The 18,527-nt window shown below is 42.5% G+C and overlaps 1 protein-coding gene and 1 pseudogene across 2 annotated transcripts; both read left to right on the forward strand.

Annotated features, from left to right (window-relative positions):
• The first annotated feature begins 4,687 nt into the window (after positions 1-4,687).
• Positions 4,688-9,380, forward strand: LOC102142743 (melanoma-associated antigen 8). Of its 2 annotated transcripts, none has more exons than XM_045383398.2 (3): positions 4,688-6,019; positions 7,628-7,689; positions 7,765-9,380. In XM_045383398.2, the coding sequence occupies exon 3, from the start codon at positions 7,828-7,830 to the stop codon at positions 8,785-8,787; it is 960 nt and encodes a 319-aa protein (XP_045239333.1). In that variant the 5' UTR covers positions 4,688-6,019; positions 7,628-7,689; positions 7,765-7,827; the 3' UTR covers positions 8,788-9,380. The 2 variants fall into 2 exon arrangements, with proteins under 2 accessions (XP_045239333.1, XP_045239334.1); XM_045383399.2 differs by having other exon boundaries at positions 7,843-9,285.
• A 7,920-nt stretch (positions 9,381-17,300) lies between these two features.
• On the forward strand, positions 17,301-18,004 carry LOC123570822 (deoxyuridine 5'-triphosphate nucleotidohydrolase, mitochondrial-like; annotated as a pseudogene).
• Positions 18,005-18,527: the final 523 nt, after the last annotated feature.

Genomic DNA, 18,527 nt, shown 5'->3' on the forward strand with positions numbered 1-18,527 from the left:
CAACAACGGAACACTATTCATCAGCCAAAAGATTTACTTATGAAGGCACACAAAAACATGAATCAATCTTAAATGCTTGGCTCTAAGTAAAAGAAGCCAGTCTGAAAAGGTTACATAGTATATGATCCAATTTATTTGACGTTCTCCAAAGACAAGACTATAATGACAGTAAAAATACCTGTTGTGGCCAGGGATCAGGGGTGGGGAAAAGGTATGACTAGGATAAGCAGAAGGAATTTATTAGACTGGTGAAACTATTCTCTAGGCTACTTTAATGATTGATTGTATCATGTCATGGTTGATGACATGCTGTTAAAAAATGGAATATGTTATGCATTTGTCAAAAAGCATAAAACTTTAAAGCACAAAGAATAAATCTCAATGTATGCAAAATTGAAAAAATTAGGAGGTTGAGGAATGCCGAGGTGGAGTATAGAACATGACAAAACAATATAACTGTGTTACAAATCTATGAAACAACCTCTAATGAGTATCTGGGGATATGGTGCTGTCCTAAGTACCTGTGGAAGTCAGTCTCTGAGACTGAAGTTAAAAGAAACTGTACTGAAGCAGTATTGTCTGACTTCTAAAGTTATTTCCCACAGGGATTGGGTTTGAGAATTCTGCTTATAGATATGTGTATATACACAGGTTAATATACAAAAATATATATCCTTAATCTGAGAATTGAAGTGGCTAGGAATAACAAATCCTCAGGAACAATGAGCATGCCTAACACTTACCTCTCACATTCCAGTACTCTTCTCCCATAAAAGGAAGCAGAAAACCATGGAAAATGGACTCTTCTATGACTGGAACAGGAAATATAAAAACGAGCCTGCATCATCTTGTCATACCATAAGGTAAGACAGAGCTACAAACAAGTGTAATGACTCAGTTGCTTGAAAGGGACGTCAGAGCCAACCGAAAGAGCCTCCAATGGACAAAGATGGAACAATCTGAGCAGCAAAATAAAAGTGGTGCTGAATTATAACCCCAAACATATAATAAATTGCCATGAGTTCATCTGAGATAAATCGAAGATTAAATAAATACAAATAATGGGGGAGAATAGACAAATCTCCCATTGAGAAGAATCCCAAATCATTCATGTCAATACTATCCCTTCCCAAGAAGGTGGACCATACTTCCCTACTACCCAATGGGCTGCCCTTAGTGACTTTCTTTTATAAAGCACAATACAGAAAGGGGGGAATGTAATAACCTTGCAGAGGGAAATACTGACAAACACTACCTCAGCCAGTTGATCAGTCAACATCAACAGTGATGAGTCATGGTGCTAAAATATCAGGTAATGAGAATGTCATTTCACCTGTCTGGTCTCCTACCCCAAAACAATTACTCAAGCCTATATATGAAAAAAACTCAGACAAATACCAAATGAGGGTAATTCCACAAATAGCCTGATCAATACTCCCCAAAACTGTTAAAGTCGTCAAAAACAAGAATAGTCTGAGAAACTATCACAGCTTAGAGGATTCTAAGGAGACATAATGACTAAAGTAGCATGGTATCCTAGATGGGATCCTGAAACAATGACAGGAATGTGCAGGTGAATATTGATTTGTGAATTATGAAGAATGTATCATATTATTGTATGATGTTAATAATAGGAGAAACTGGACATGATGTATAGGAAAACCCTCTTAACTGTCTTCACAACTTTTCTGTAAATTTAAAATTACTCTAAAACGGTTACTAAAAACAAAAAACAAAAAAAAAAAAAAACAGTTAAAAGATGGGGAAAAAAGCCAAAAATGAGGAGAAAATACTTGTAAACCCTGTGTCGGATAAAGGATTTGTATACTGAATAAATAAACACCTTATAACACGCAATCATATAAAAATGAAGAGTCCAATAAAATAGTAAATGATTTGAAGACTTCAGCAGTGAAGATACACAGATCACAAAAAAAGCATATGAAAAGATGATTACCACAATTATTCAATAAAAATGCAAATGTAAGCAGCAATAACATTCTTCTACCCACCTGTTACAATTGATACAATGCGACAACCTGAAAATACCAAATTGTACAAAAGATGTGGAGTTATCTTTCATTGCTGGTAGAGAAGAAAAAGAACACATTCACTCTAGAAGGGCTTTTGGCTATTTCTAATATAGCAAAACTTAGACTTACCATTACACACAGTAATTGTACTCCTAGGTTTTATCAAGGAGAATTCGAAACAGGTTCATACACACAAAATCATGTACACAAAAACATATATAGCAGCTTATTTATAATTGACAATCAAGACTTTTTCCAATTGGTGAATGGATAAAACCAATGGTACATCCACAAACTGAAAATGTATTTAAAGCTCAATCCACCCTCTACCATTCTAAGGCAGGCAGTTTTGTGGGTCAGTTTCACCAAGTGGTCAGGGAAAACGAATCACCATTTTAACACTTCCAAATAATCCCAAAACACGGGCAATTATTCAACGAATTCTCCAAGGCTCCCTCTCCTGCATTGGAAAAACAAAGAAAAAAAGAAAAAACAGATAAAGACATCCAGCCTTTATAAAATGAACATGTGAGCCAAGTGTTCACTCATATTGCAGCAAATGTCCTAAATAGATAATTGTATATTCAACACAACAGTGGACTAATGAACAAGCAGCTCATATGCAAGGAATAAAAACACAGAAAAAGCCTCTGAAATGAATTTTATTATATTTTCAAATTAACATTTTTAGCAAACGAAGATTAAAAGGCACTTTAATTTTCTAAAACTGACAGGAAACATACTTGAACGTGAAATGTTAGAAGCATTCCCATTCTTGTCAGGAGCAAGTCATTGATGTATGCTTTCACTGCTACCATTCATAGCTGCACTGAAAATCGAAATGAAAAAGAGTCAGAGCTACGAATATCAAGATGAAAAAGAGGTATGAAGATTGAAAAGAAATAGATAGTATTTTTCACAATTTGACTATCAAGAAAATTCAAAGGAAGAGACACACGGAATATTTAAATGAATAAGAGACTTCAGAAGACAACATACGAAGACCATCACAGCGAATACAAGAGACTTGCCACACATAAGCAACTTAGAACATTAAATTAAAAATATACGATCCCTAACAGCATTTAAATCCAAAATATAAAGAAGAAGAAGCCTAACCAAAACATGCAAGACATTTACAGAAGCAACTGTACAAGTCTGCTGACAGATTCAGAGAAAAAATTCCCAAATAAATGGAGTAGTATATGATGTTCACTGATGAGGAACAGAATATGGAAAAGGGGTAAATCTTACTTAAATTAAATAAAGAGTGAATGCCTACCTGTAGCTGCCAAAGTGACAATCAAGCCCAGGCTGCCGTGTTCTACTTCCAAAATCGACTGTGGAAAAATAAAGAAGGGAAAAAGAAAAATAAAACAACAATATCAGCAACAAAGTCTAAACAACGAAACAGAGAAAACCCTGGGGAAGATTGAAGACTGTGTTGAACTGGTACTTGTGTTCTGGGCAGGTGGAGAGGCAGGGAGGTTGAGGAGGTCTGCAACCACTGCAGATGACAGGGTGAGTTGCAGGAAAAGTTTTAAAGGACCATACCACATCAATGCACAATCTGAGTCTGCACCTCAAAACACGAGGCCAGTAGCCCAGGGGTACTATCAGGACACCAGGAAAATTTGATTGATTGAGAGACTATGGCTCCAGAGTTCTAATAACAACTAGAAACAAAGAGTAGGTTAGGACTGACTTTCCAAAATATTATTATTTTAATCAAATACATATAATGAACTAGAAATAGAATAGTATGAGTGAATCACACATTATATGAGTAAATATTGTTTGATAAAATAAGTATGTATAGTCGGCATACATATATGTATAAATATTTGTAAAGATATATACATATACATACATATAATTATACTTACATAATATGAACATATACATACACATACGTGTTTATGCATATAAACATAAATATAATGCACATATACAATTGGCATAGATTTAACATTTGTTTCTTACTATATGAATGAGAATTAAAATATGAAAATCACGAAAGTGAACTAGGAATTGTTAGATAACTTCAAAACTCAGGATCTCAAATTTCTTGCAGCTACTCAGCTTCTTCAGTGTGAAAATAAATCATTTAGTACAAAAGGTTTGCAAAATCCTCTTCTAGCTGGGGAAGAGCCCCAGTGGGAAGGTGTGCCTCTTCTCCCAGAGGTCACTACAATCATAGGTGCTGCAACCCCACAGGGAGAATCTGGCCTGGGACCCGCAGCCATTCTCTGCAAGGGGTGCAGCTGTGCAAATGCTCAGAGGTGACAGAAACAGAGCATCTCCTAAAAGAGCCAAGAGTTAGGAAGAGGACCCTCCTGAGTGAGGACTGAGTGCTCACCCACACCACATAGAGGGGCCACAGAATTCAGCTCAGACCCTCATGTCAGCCCTGAAAGACCCCAGCAGCCTTGTCCCCCCTCCACACCCTTCCCCCCACTGCCACCTCAGGGGACTTGGAATCAGAACCTTGGTCTGAGGGAGGCAGACACTATCAGCAGAGTACGGGGCTCCAGGATCCGCCAGATATCAAGATGAGAACCTTGAGGGATAACTGAGCCGCTCCTCCCTCATCCCCCGCCCCACTGGAATCCGGTTCCGCCCCTACTGTCCACCCAGGTGAGCCCTGGGTGGACGGATGTGACGCCACTGACGTGGCCGCAGAGATCAGAGAGAAGCCTGGTTCTAAGGGGTCAGCTTGAGATCGACTGAGGGAAGCGGGCCCAGACTCTGTGAGGAGGCAAGGTGAGACCCTGAGGGAGGACTGAAGAGGCCCCCACCCCTCATGTAGAACCCGAAATAATCTAGCGCCTCCCCTGCTGCCAGCCCTGGACCACTAGGGGGCAGACTTGTCTGGCTGGGCCACCCCTAGCCAGCCCTGCGCTTAAGCCACAGGGGAATCTGGAGTGAGAGCTTGGTGTGACCAGAGCAGGGCTGGTTAGCAGAGGGCAGGGCCCAGGTTCTGCCAGGCATCAAGGGCAGGACCCTGAGGGAGGGCTGAGGCCCCACAGAGCACATCGCTGCCCCTACTGTCAGCCCTGGGCATGGCGGCCTGGCATGGCGGCCAGGCATGGTGGCCGGGCATGGCGGCCGGGCTAGCTGATTCTGACGTCCCCATCCGGGGATGATGCAGCGAAGGGGCTTCATAAGCACGGCCTCAGAGGAGCAGAGGGAGGTCCCAGGCCATGCTGGGAGATGAGGGAGGCCTGAGGGGACCCAGGACCCCAGGACAGGAGGCCCACCCTACCTGTCTGAGACTGAGGCGCCTCCACATTTGGCCTCAGGAATCTGAGGGACTGAGACTCAAGTCAGCAGGGGGGTGGTGCCCAGCCCTGCCAGGAGTCAAGGAGAAGAAGAAGAGGGAGGACTCAGGAGATCTTGGACTCCAAATCAGTGGAGAACTCAGCCTTGGGAGGTCCCATGATCTGTGGCTGCATGTGGCGCATCCTTGTTGCGTTTTCAGGGTGTCAGAAAGGAGAGGGCTGTGGTTTGAGGAGTGAAGTCTCAGGTCACTGGAGAGAGGTGCCCCAGAGCCCTTAAGGAGGACTCAGCAGACCTCCCGTCACTGACCTAAGAAACCTGCTCCTGCTCTCAGGTCTGGGCACTCCAGGCAGGACTGTGGGGAAGGGAAGTGGCCCCCCAACTTTCTGATCGGTGGCCTCAAGGAGATGGTGGCCTTGGCATGCAAGACACATCCATGGTTCAGCAGGAAGGAAAGGGCCATGCCTTGTCGTGGAGTAAATATGAATAACTGGATGACACCCAGACAGAGAAAGACCCCATGAAACTTACTACTTCTGTCAGCCTTGGGAATCCCATGCAGGGGTGTCCGTGTAGTGCCCCCATTACTTCTGCCTCCCGGGTCTCAGGGAGGTGGCAACCTCGGTCTGAAGGGCGTCCTCAGCTCAGCAGAGGGAGCCACACCTGTTCAACAGAGGGACAGGATCACAACATCTGCAGGACCCAAGGTGTGTACAACATCTGCAGGACCCAAGGTGTGTACTCTTTGTGATGACTGGGGGTACTCCTGGCCTGGAAAGAAGGGACCCCACAAAGTCTGGCTAACTTTGGTTATTATCTCTGGGGAAACCCAATCAAGGGTGGCCCTAAGTGGCAATCTCACCTGTACTATGGGCAGGAAGTTGGGGAAACTCAGGAAGATGAGGTATTCGTGGTAAGGGGAGATGTCTGCTCATATCAGCGTGTTGTGGGTTGAGGAAGGACAGGCTCCATCAGGGGAAAGATGAAGAACCCCCTGAAGGCCTTAGAATCCACCACTCAAGAACAAGTAGGGACAGACCCTAGTGTCATGCCTGGACACCCCACCCAGTGGTCATCAGATGTGGTGGCTCCTCATTTCTCTCTTGGGATCTCAGGGAAGCGAGGACCTTGTTCTCAGAGTGACTCAGGACAAAGCAAGGACCCCCATCTGGGCAACAGACTCACTGGTCCAAGAATCTACAAGAGTCTAGGTGACAACACTGAAGGAAGATTGAGGATAGCCTCGATGGTTCTCCTAGCAGGCAAAAAACAGATGGGAGCCCAACAGAAATCTGCCCTGCCTCTGTTGTCACCCCAGGAAGCATGAGCAGGACTAGCAGCTGAGGCCCCCTGTGTGATACCAGACTCATTGGTCTCAGGGAGAAGAAGGCTTTGGTTTGAGGGGGCTGCATTCAGGTCAGCAGAGGGAGGGCCAAGGACCTGCCAGGAGTCAGGGACTCAAAGGACACCACTCAGCAAATACACGGGACCGAACCCCTCCCTGCACCTTCTGTCAGTCATGGGAAGTGCAGGAAAAGGTGGGTGGATGGAATCCCCTCACTTGCTCTTCTAGTGTCTCCTGGAGATAGGTCCTTGGATTGAGGAAGTGGCCTCAAGTCAGCCCAGGGAGAGTTTCAGAACCTGGAGGCATCAAGATGAGGACCAACCAGGATCCTCACGTTTGGACACATGGGCCCCAATGTATTTTGTGTAGCTATTGCTGTTTTCTCACCCTAGGACAGGACACATGGACCCCAATGTACTTTCTGTAGCTATTGCTTTTTCCCCAGGAGGCCTTGGGCACATGGGGCCAGATGTGGGTCCCTTTACGTCCTTCTCTTCCATATCAGGGATGTGAACTCTTGATCTGAAAGTTTCTCAGGCCAGCAAAAGGGCCAGATCCGGGCCCTGCCGGGAGAAAGGTGAGGGCCCTGAGTGAGCACAGAAAGGACCATCCACACAAAATAGTGGCGAGCTCATAGAGTCAGGCTCAACCTCCTGACAGCACTGGGGTGCTGGGGCTGTGCTTGTAGTCTGCAGCCTGAGTTCCCCCTCGATTTCTAGGAGCTCCAGGAACCAGGCTGTGAGGCCTTGGTCTGAGACAGTATCTTTAGTCACAGAGCATAAGAGGTCCAGGCAGTACCAGCAGTCAAGCTGAGGTGGTGTTTCCCCTGTATGTATACTAGAGGCCCCTCTAGCATCAAAACAACAGGAACCCCACAGTTCCTGGCTCTACCAGCCCTTCTGTCAGTCCTGGAGCCATAGCCTTTGCCCAGAGGCTGCACCCTGAGATGCCCTCTCAATTCCTCTTTCAGGTTCGCAGGGAACAGGCCAGCCGGGAGGTCGGGAGGCCCCAGAGGAGCACTGAAGGAGACCTGTAAGTAGGCCTTTGTTAGGGCATCCAGGGTGTGGTACCCAGCTGAGGCCTCTCACACGCTTCCTCTCTCCCCAGGCCTGTGGGTCTCAATTGCCCAGCTCCGGCCCACACTCGCCTGCTGCCCTGACCTGAGTCATCATGCTTCTTCGGCAGAAGCGTCAGTCCTGCAAGGCTGAGGAAGGCCGTCAGGCCCAAGGAGATGCACCGGGGCTTATGGATGTGCAGATTCCCACAACTGAGGAGCAGAAGGCTGCATCCTCCTCCTCTACTCTGATCACGGGAACCCTGGAGGAGGTGCCTGATTCTGGGTCACTGAGTCCTGCCCAGAGTCCTCGGGGTGCCTCCTCTTCCCTGACCGTCACCGACGACACTCTATGGAGCCAATCCAATGAGGTTTCCAGCAGCAATGAAGAGGAGGGGCCAAGCACCTCCCCAGACCCAGCTCACCTGGAGTCCCTTTTCCGGGAAGCACTTGATGAGAAAGTGGCTGAGTTAGTTCATTTCCTGCTCCGCAAATATCAAATTAAGGAGCCGGTCACAAAGGCAGAAATGCTGGAGAGTGTCATCAAAAATTACAAGAACCACTTTCCTGAGATCTTCAGCAAAGCCTCTGAGTGCATGCAGGTGATCTTTGGCATTGACGTGAAGGAAGTGGACCCCGCCGGCCACTGCTACGTCCTTGTCACCTGCCTGGGCCTCTCCTATGACGGCCTGCTGGGTGATGATCAGAGCACGCCCAAGACCGGCCTCCTGATAATCGTTCTGGGCATGATCTTAATGAAGGGCAGCTGTGCTCCTGAGGAGGCAATCTGGGAAGCGTTGAGTGTGATGGGGCTGTATGATGGGAGTGAGCATAGTGTCTATTGGAAGCTCAGGAAGCTGCTCACCCAAGATTGGGTGCAAGAGAACTACCTGGAGTACCGCCAGGTGCCCGGCAGTGATCCTGTGCGCTACGAGTTCCTGTGGGGTCCAAGGGCCCTCGCTGAAACCAGCTATGTGAAAGTCCTGGAGCATGTGGTCAGGGTCAATGCAAGAGTTCGCATTTCCTACCCATCCCTGCATGAAGAGGCTTTAGGAGAGGAGAAAGAAGGAGTCTGAGCAGGAGTTGCAGCTAGGGTCAGTGGCGCAGGTTGCTGGAGGGCCTGGGCCAGTGCACTTTCCAGGGCCACAAACAACCCCTTTCCTGTCCTGTTACATGAGACCCATTCTTCACTCTGTTTGAAGAGAGCAGTCACCGTTCTCAGTAGTGGGGAGCATGTTGGGTGTGAGGGAACACAGTGTGGACCGTCTCTCAGTTCCTGTTCTATTGGGTGATTTGGAGGTTTATCTTTGTTTCCTTTTGGAATTGTTCCAATGTTCCTTTTAATGGATGGTATAATGAACTTCAACATTCATTTTATGTATGACAGTAGACAGACTTACTGCTTTTTATATAGTTTAGGAGTAAGCGTCTTGCTTTTCATTTATATTGGGAAACCCATGTTGTTTCTTGAATTCAGACACTATAAGAGCAGAGGATTAAGGTTTTTTAGAAATGTGAAACAACATAGCAGTAAAATACATGAGATAAAGACATAAAGAAATTAAACAATAGTTAATTCTTGCCTTCTTTGTACCTCTTGGTGTACCCTATGTATCTGGATTTGCTTGGCTTCTTTGAGAATGAAACTGAATTAAATATGAATAAATAAGTCCCCCTGCTCACTGGCTCATTTTTTCCCAAAACATTCATTGAGCTTCTGCTATTTGGAAGGCGCTGGGTTAGTACTGGAGATGCTAAGGTAAGCCAGGCCCACCCCTGACCTTAGGGTAGTAGAGTCTAGTATCTGCAGTCACATAACTAAGGTGGCCAGGTATCCTTTAAGATCTAAAGGGAAAATAAGAGGGATGAGCATGTGGAGCAACAGGTGAGAGTGGTGGAGTGTACATGCCCTGAGCCAAGGCCTTTTGGGCTTTGGGAAACTGCAGTACCTTTTGGGTGAGCTGATTCTAATGAAGCGGGGTGGGGCCAGAGCCAGATTCTCAGAGGACAAGAGAAAAGCTTGGAAGGGAAACCTGCTCAGCAGTTCCTTTTGGATGGTGGATGAAACAGAGAGGCATCTCCTCCTGGGGCAGGAATGGGAGGTGTCCTGCACTCTTGTCTCAGTGCAGTTGAACACAGCACACAAAGTTGGTGATGGATACCCATCATACACATGGGTTTCCTGAGAGATAAGCATGAATCTGCTGAGATGTGAGGCCCAGATGCCACTGGACATGTGCTTGTTTTCCTGGTTGTGAGAGCCAGAGCTGACTGTATTAAAAAGACATTCTGACTAGCTTATCTGAAGCGCAATTTGGCCAGTTTTAACAAGGGAAAGATTTGGGGTGGTGATATAATGAATGAAAATGGTGGTTTAGATGGAAAAGAAGCTGAGAAAGAGGGAAGGACTTTATTCTTGACTCATATTCTAGGAGCTCTGAGTTGCATTCCAGTTGAGGAAGACTCCTGCACATTGAATTTTTGACGTATACCCTCTGAGTGGGTAAGCTTACTGAAATTCATTGACAAAACTTCCTTTTTTGGCTAAGTAATTCTTCCAGATCCTAATAAGCTGCATATTTTCTGATAAGTCCTGGAGAAATCAACAAGAACAAAATCCGAGAGTGCTAGGATCGGGGGTCAAATAGTAGAAATATAGTCATCTGCCGTTCTTTAAACTTCTAAATTACACAAGGCCCTGAGCCAGGTACATCATTTACATTGCATACACTCCAACAGTGCTATTGAACAGGGATCATCACACCTGCTTCACAGATGAAGAACCCAAGGCTCACAGGGCTTGGGCATTTCCCAGGATCACATGGCTAGTAATAGGGCTGGAACCAGATCTCTAGTGTGATTCCTGTGGAGCCCATGCTCTTCCCATTCCTGACAGCCTGACGCCCACCTCCTGAGTAGCAAGTAGTTTATTTCTCAGCACTGCATCATGTCTCTCAGGTGACAAAAAGAAGGAGCCTGAGGCCAAGGTACTAAAAGCAGGCCAAAAGAAGGTGACAATGAGAATCAAACAGCATTAGGGGCATGGTGGTTCCCCTGGGAGCTGACTGTTGGGTGCTTTCTGTTGAGTACCTATTATCAAACATGTTATGGGAGAGCCTACAAGTGCTCATCCACATATTGGATTCTCTCCTTCAGCATATAGGACAAGTACACTCCAAGCCAGCATTTCTGTCTGGCTCCAGCACTTTCCTGAATTACAACACCCTTCATCTGGTCCCCCTCATGTACCCTCTGTTCCATCTCTGGGAACCTAGCCTGCTGCTTGCTCTTCCCTGCTACATCTTGAGGCTGCACAGAATCACCTGCCTTCCCCAGGACATGGAACATTCCTATCCCCTGCAAAAGTTCCCTGACTTTTCCACCACTCAACCTCAGTCCTGTCCCACAGCCACAGCCACTCTGGACTGTGACTTTAGACACCTGGTCCTCTCTCCCTGGGAGTCCTCTAAATACTCTTTGTTCTCTCAGTGGGGTGTGAGTGGAGTCTGCATTGCACATAATCTCTTGATTCTTGGGATACAGCACGGAAGGTCGAGAGTAGTTTGTCTAAGTCACTAGCATATTTGCAGAAGGATTGTAATGAGCTTCTTATTCAAAGCTGGGGACTGAACAGGCAAATGGATGGTGCTCAGGAATCCCATTCCTTCATAAAAGGTAGAAGAAGAGCAGCCATCTCCTGAAACTGAATTCTTACAAATCCTGGGCTTCTCCTAGGATGTGAGAAACTGTTCTTTGGTGGACATGCCAGCTGGAATTTGAAAAGAACCAGCCTTCCACTGCCTCCTGTTTGGCATCTGCCCCCAGGAACATACTGGCTTTCAGTGTGACTAGTGGCACCTATACAGGTGTTCAGACAACAGCAATCATGTGGAGGGTAGCAGAGAAGGTGGGTAGGATTCTGCCCCTGCATCAGATGGAAAGAGGAAATCCTTAGCCTACTGAGAAGACAGATGGTGTTTCAAAAGGAAGTGCAGAAAATGCTATGGAGTGAAGAAGGTGAACTCACCCAGCTGACCTTACAGGATTATCTTCAAATTAGATGGGTTAATGTATTTGGAAGCATCTGACACATAGCAGTCCCTTACAAATTAAGAGAAATTCAAAGAAAATCTGATCTCAGAACCTTCTCCAAGAAATTAAGGGTGTAGTTATCATGACAAATTATAGTTTGTGTATAGTTGCCTTTATTTCTAGCTGTGTTCAAAGCCAATGCTTCTCAACAACAATATTTTTTTTAATTTCTCAGATTGACATCAGACATTAGGACTTGTCTGATCTATCAAAAAAGCTAACTATTGGTTTTGTAAAGTTCATTTATTGTTTCTCTGAAATTTCTGAAATTTTAATTTCATTAATTTTTTTCTTCCTATCTATACCACCCCATCTCTTTCTTTGCCTTAGTTTTAATGTACTTTTCCTCTACTGGTTATTTAAGAGCAAATTTTAGATGTTTTATTTGAGCCCTTCGTTACTTTCTAATGTAAGCATTTAAGGACATAAATGTTTCCATAGGCACTACCTTAGCTGAATTCCACAAATTTTAAAACATCGTATTTCCATTTTTATTTATCAGAAAATATTTTTTAGTTTTCCTCAAGAATTTTTTTAAACATAAAGTAGTAACAATGTGTTGTTTATTTAAAAATACTTGGGGACTTTATAGGTATGTCCTTTGTTATATTTGTACTTTATTCCTTTATAGATTTTTAAACTACACTTTGTACAATTTTGGTTGTTTTAAATTTTTTATGGGTTGTTTAATGGTCTATCTTGGTAAAAATTCCACATACACTTGAAAATATTATACATTCTGTTCTTATTCTGTGGAGTGTCCAGTAAAGGCCAATCAGATCAAGTTAGTTCCTTGTGTTGTCAGTTTCTTCTATAACCTTGCAGAGTTTCTGTCTACTTCAGCCATTTACTCAGAGAGGAGTTTTGCAGTCTCCAAATGCAAGTGTAGATTTGACTATTTATCCTTTCAGTTCTATCAGATGTTGTTTTGCATATTTTGAAATAATGCTTTTAGGTGAATTAACGGGATTATGTCTTGTTTCTTAATTAACTCTTTTATCATTGCATAATGTCCCTATTTATCCATGGTAATTTTCCTTCCTATAAAGTTTTAAAAAGTTTACTCAATGTAATCACTCCAACTTGCTTTTTTTAATTTTTAATTTCATTATTTAAATTAACAGTAATTTTGTTTTCTTTATGTGTCCTGTTCTGTGGCCTTAGACCATGTGTAGATTTAGGGAACCACCACCATCAAATCATTTTCCACAATGGTTGTACCATTTTCATAATTCCCACTAGCAACATATCAGATTTAAAATTGTTCTTCATCTTTGGTAGCACTTAGTAATGGTTCTTTGTTGTTGTCGTTGTGTTTTTTTTTTTTTTTTTTTTTTTTTTGAGACAGAGTCTCACTCTCTTGCCCAGGCTGGAGTGCAGTGGTGTGATCTCAGCTCACTACAGCCTCTGCCTCCTGGGTTCAAGCCACCCGAGTAGTTGAAATTACAGGCGTGCACCATCACGCCTGGCTAATTTTTTTTTTTTTTTTTTTGTATTTTTAGTAGAGATGGAGTTTCACCATGTTGGCCAGGCTGGTCTCAATCTACTGGCCTCAAGTGATCCACCTGCCTCAGTCTCCCAAAGTCCTGGAATTACAGGCTTTGAGTCACAGTGCCCAGCCATGTCTTTTAAATATCTTTTTCAAATATATGTTACCATATCTCATTATGGTTTAATATGCATTTCTCTAATAGCTGTGATGTAGAATAATTTTTCATGTGCTTATTTGTCATGAATATGTCCACATTGGAAAATGCCTTCAAACAACTAGGCATGGAAAGAACATACCTCAAAATAATATGAGCCATCTATGAAAAACGCACAGCCAACATCATATTGAATGACCAAAAGCTGGAAGCATTCCCCATGAGAAGTGGAACAAGACAAAGATCCACACTCCCACCACTCGTACTCCACATGGTACTGGAATTCCTAGTCAGAGCAATCAGGCAACAAAAAGATACAAAAAGGCATCCAAATAGGAAGAGAGGAAGTCTTAGTAGATGATATGGTTTTATGACAACAAAACCTTATAGTCTGTGCCCAGAAGCTCCTAGATCAGATAAATAACCTCAGCAAAGTTTCAAGATACAAAATCAGTGTACAAAAATCAGTAGTATTTCTATACGTCAACAGCATTCACAAAGAGAGCCAAATCAAAAACAAAATCCCATTCACAATAATGATGAAATTATAAAATACCTAGGAATACAACTAATCAAGGAAGTGAAAGATCTCTACAATAAGAATTACAAAACACTGCTGAAAGAAATTGAAGTTGACACAGACTAATGGAAAAATACTCCATGCTCATGAATAGGAAGAATCAATATTGTTAAAATGGCCATACTGCCTAAAGCAATTTACTGATTTTTAAAAATTTTTTTATTTTTATAATTTCTTTCTTTTTATTATTGATTTGTTTTTATTATTATTTTTTATTATACTTTAAGTTCTAGGGTACATGTGCACAACATGCAGGTTTGTTACATATGTATACATGTGTCATGTTGGTGTGCTGCACCCGTAACTCATCATTTACATTAGGTATATCTCTAATGCTATCCTTCCCCCCTCCCCCTACCCCACAACAGGCCCTGGTGTATGATGTTCCCCACCCTGTGTCCAAGTGTTCTCATTGTTCAATTCCCACCTATGAGTGAGAACATGCAGTGTTTGGTTTTCTGTCCTTGCAATAGTTTGCTCAGAATGATGGTTTCCAGCTTCACCCATGTCCCTACAAAGGACATGAGCTCATCCTTTTTTTATGGCTGCATAGTATTCCATGGTGTATATGTGCCACTGATTTAATGCTATTTCTATCAAACTACCAATGACATCTTTATGTAATTAGAAAAAAATATTCTACAGTTCATACAGAACCAAAAAAAGAATGTAAATAGTCACAGCAATCCTAAGCAAAAAGAGCACAGCCACAGGCATCACACTAGTCAACTCTAAACTGTACTATAAAGCTACAGTAACTAAAACAGCAATAATATTGGTAGAAAAACAGACACATAAACCAATGAAACAGGTTAGGGAACCCAGAAATAAAGCCACACACATACAACCATCTGACATTCAACAAAATTGATAAAAACAAGCAATGAGGAAATGACTCCCTATTTAATAAATGGTGCTGGAATAAATGGCTAGCCATAGGCAGAAGATTTAATTTGGGCCCCTTCCAGTTTCAACTCAAGATGGATTAATCTTTAATTCATCAACTAAAACTAGATTGAAGACTTAATTCAAAAATCTAAAACTATAAAAATCCTAGAAGGAAACCTAGGAAATACCATTCTGGAACTAGGCCTTGGCAAAGATTTCATGATGCAGATTCCAAAAGCAATTGCAACAAAAACAAAAATTGACAAATGAGACCTAATTAAACTAAAAAGCTTTTGCACATCAAAAGAAACTATCAACAGAGTAAACAGACAAGCTACAGAATGGGAGAAAATATTTGCAAACTATGCATCCAACAAAAGTCTAATATCCACAATCTATAAGAAAGATCAACAAATTAACAAGCAAAAACAACCCCACTGAAACTGGGCAAAGGACAAGAGTAGGCATTTCTCAAAAGAAGCCGTACAAGTGGCCAACAAGCATATGAAAAAGTGTCCAACATTGCTAATATTAGAGAAATGCAAATCAAAACCACAATGAGATATCATTATATAAGATGGCTACTATTAAAAAGTCAAAAATAACAGATGCTGCTAAGGTTGTGAGGAAAGGGAACATTTATACACTGCTGGTGGGAATGTAAATTACTTCAGCCACTGTGGAAAGTAGTTTGGAAATTTCTCCAAGAACTGAAAACAGATCTACCAATTCACCTAGCAATCCTATTACTGGGTATGTACCCAAAGGAATACAAATTTTTCCACCATAAAGACACATGCACACAAATGTTCATCACAGCACTACCCACAATAACAAAGGCATGGAATTAACCTTGATCCCTGTCAGTGGTAGACTGGATAAAGAAAATATGGTATACATACACCATGGACTATTATGCATCATTAAAAGAAAGAAATAATGCCCTCTGCGGCAACAATGATGCAGCTGGAAGCCATTATCCTAAGCAAATTAGTGCAGAACAGAAAACCAAATACCCGCATGTCTTCACTTGTAAGTAGAAGCTAAACATAGAGTATACACGGACACAAAGGAGGGAAAAAGAAACACTGGGGCCTACTTGAGGGTAGAGATGGGAGTACTTACCTTTTTTGGCTGGGCACGGTGGCTTATGCCTGTAATCCCAGCACTTTGGGAGGCTGAGGTGGGTGGTCAGGAGTTCGAGACCAGCCTGGCCAACATGGTGAAATCCCATCTCTACTAAAAATACAAAAATTAGCCAGGCGTGGTGATGTATGCCTGTAATCCCAGCTACTCAAGAGGCTGGGGCGTGAGAATCGCTTGAACCCAGGGGTTGCAACAAGCCGAGATCACGTCACTGCACTCCAGCCTGGGTGAGAGAGTGAGACTCTTTCTCAAAAACAAACAAAACTACCTATCTGGTACTATGCTTATTACCTGAATGATATAAAATTGATGCACCGAACCCCCATGACATGCAATTTACCTTTGTAATGAACATGTGCCCCTAAACCAAAAATAAAAGTTGGAGAGAAACAAAAAATAATTAAATAAAATGTTTTTTAAAAATAAATGCAGTACAAACTGCAAAACTAGAAAAAAAAATGAAATTACCAAATCATTTTCCACAGTGGTTGTACCATTTCATAATTCCCACTAGCAACATACAAGATTTTCTTCATCCTTGCTAACACTTAGTAATATCTTTATTTTTTAATTCAGTCATTTTCGGCCAGGTGCAGTGGTTCACACCTGTAATCCCAGCACTTTGGGAGGCTGAGGCGGGCAGATCACCTGAGGTCAGGAGTTTGAGACCAGCCTGGGCAACATGGCAAAACTCCGTCTCTACTAAAAGTACATAAACTAGCCGGGCATGGTGGCAGGTGCCTGTAATCCCAGCTTTAGGAGGCTGAGGCAGGGGAAGCCTGAATCCAGGAGGTCGAGGTTGCAGTGAGCCGAGATTGCGCCACTGCCCTCCAGCCTGGGCAACAAGAGCAAGACTCCGCCACATAAAAAAAAAAAAAAAAAAAAAAAAAAAATTCAGTCATTTTCAAATATGTGTTTTGCTATCTCATCATGGTTTAATTCTCATTCTCTAATAGATGAGATGGACAGTACTTTTTCATGTGCTTATTTGTCATGTGTACTTCCACTTAGGGGAAGTGTATATTGATATTTTTTGCCCATTTACAAAATTTGTTTGTGTTAAATGAATTCCTACGAGTCATTGTTTTGGACTAAGGTCTGTCCCCAGGTCCCAGGAAAAACAGACCAAAACAGAATGGAGACACTGGTGCTAACTGCCACATAATCAAAGTGAACTTGGGTTCATCCTGTGCTCTCGCTCTCTGGGCTCTTTCTTCTGCTCATCTTTTGCTCTGCCATGCCCTGCTCCAAAGAGATAGCTTCCATTTCTTTCCCAGCAAGTAGGCCTGGCCTGCTGAGGAGGGCAGCATGCAGCTGTGCTTTGCCCACTCTCCAAGCATGCCATGGCTCTGACCCATGAGTGTTGACTGACCGTGGATTATGTATAATGCCTATGATTATACAATACCATCTATGGAGTAAGCTTTTATGAAAACGAACATTCAGATAGCTCTTCCTTCTGGATGTTATGGAGGAGTGGCTCTGGTCTGGCCTGGCTGCAAAACACTTTATAGATATAGGAGCTGGTGTCATAGATGAAGAGTATACAGGAAATGTTGGCGCTGTCTTGCTTAATTTTGGTAAAGAAAGGTTTGAAGTCAAAAAAGGTGATCAAATTTCACAACTTTTTTGTGAACAGATTTTTTTTATACTTTAAGTTCTAGGGTACGTGTGCACAACATGCAGGTTTGTTAAATAGATATACATGTGCCATGTTGGTTTGCTGCACCCATTAACTCGTCACTTATGTTAGGCATTTCTCGTAATGCTATCCCTCCCCCAGTCCCCCACCCCCTAACAGGCCCCAGTGTGTGATGTTCCCCGCCCTGTGTCCAAGTATTCTCATTGTGTGAACAGATTTTTTATCCATAAGTAGAAGTTCAAGCTCTGGATGAAACTGAAAGGCATTCAGGAGGTTTAGGTTCCACTGGAAATAATTAAAATTTATGTCAAGAATAGAAAAGGAGAAATCATACCTTTTTCTGAAAAATAAAGAGTTTTTGCTTAAAGTGTTTTGTTGTTTTGTACTTCGGTAAACTTAACAGCTTTACCTTCTAAAGCTACTGCATTTTCTTTTGATCAAGGAGAGTTCCTCTGTTCAGATCACATAAAAAAAATGTGTTGTTTTGCTCCAATTAACAGTTTTATGTAAATCTGCTTTGTGATGACCTAATTCAAACAGTGTCTTTTTAAAAATCAAATGAATATCCATTACTAATATGGAAAAAATTTGTATTATTTAACTCAATAAATTATACCCCTTTAGCAATATATTTTGCTTTAATTGCTTTAAATCATTAGCAATGTTTTTTATTCAATAAATTTGGATTCTTACATGGATACAAAATATTGCATAAGCTGAACCAAAAGAAATTTTTAAAAAATGAAAAGGGGAGTTAAAAGTTATTCCTGGTTCTTCCCTTCTCTTCACTAGTCTAATTAAAAAAAACAACAACAACAACAA

This window comes from Macaca fascicularis, chromosome X (assembly GCF_037993035.2).
Source record: "Macaca fascicularis isolate 582-1 chromosome X, T2T-MFA8v1.1".
NCBI lineage: Eukaryota > Metazoa > Chordata > Mammalia > Primates > Cercopithecidae > Macaca > Macaca fascicularis.

Excerpts from the sequence above, each read along its gene's own strand:
- LOC102142743 (XM_045383398.2), top strand. The coding sequence starts at position 7,828 with ATGCTTCTTCGGCAGAAGCGTCAGTCCTGCAAGGCTGAGGAAGGCCGT.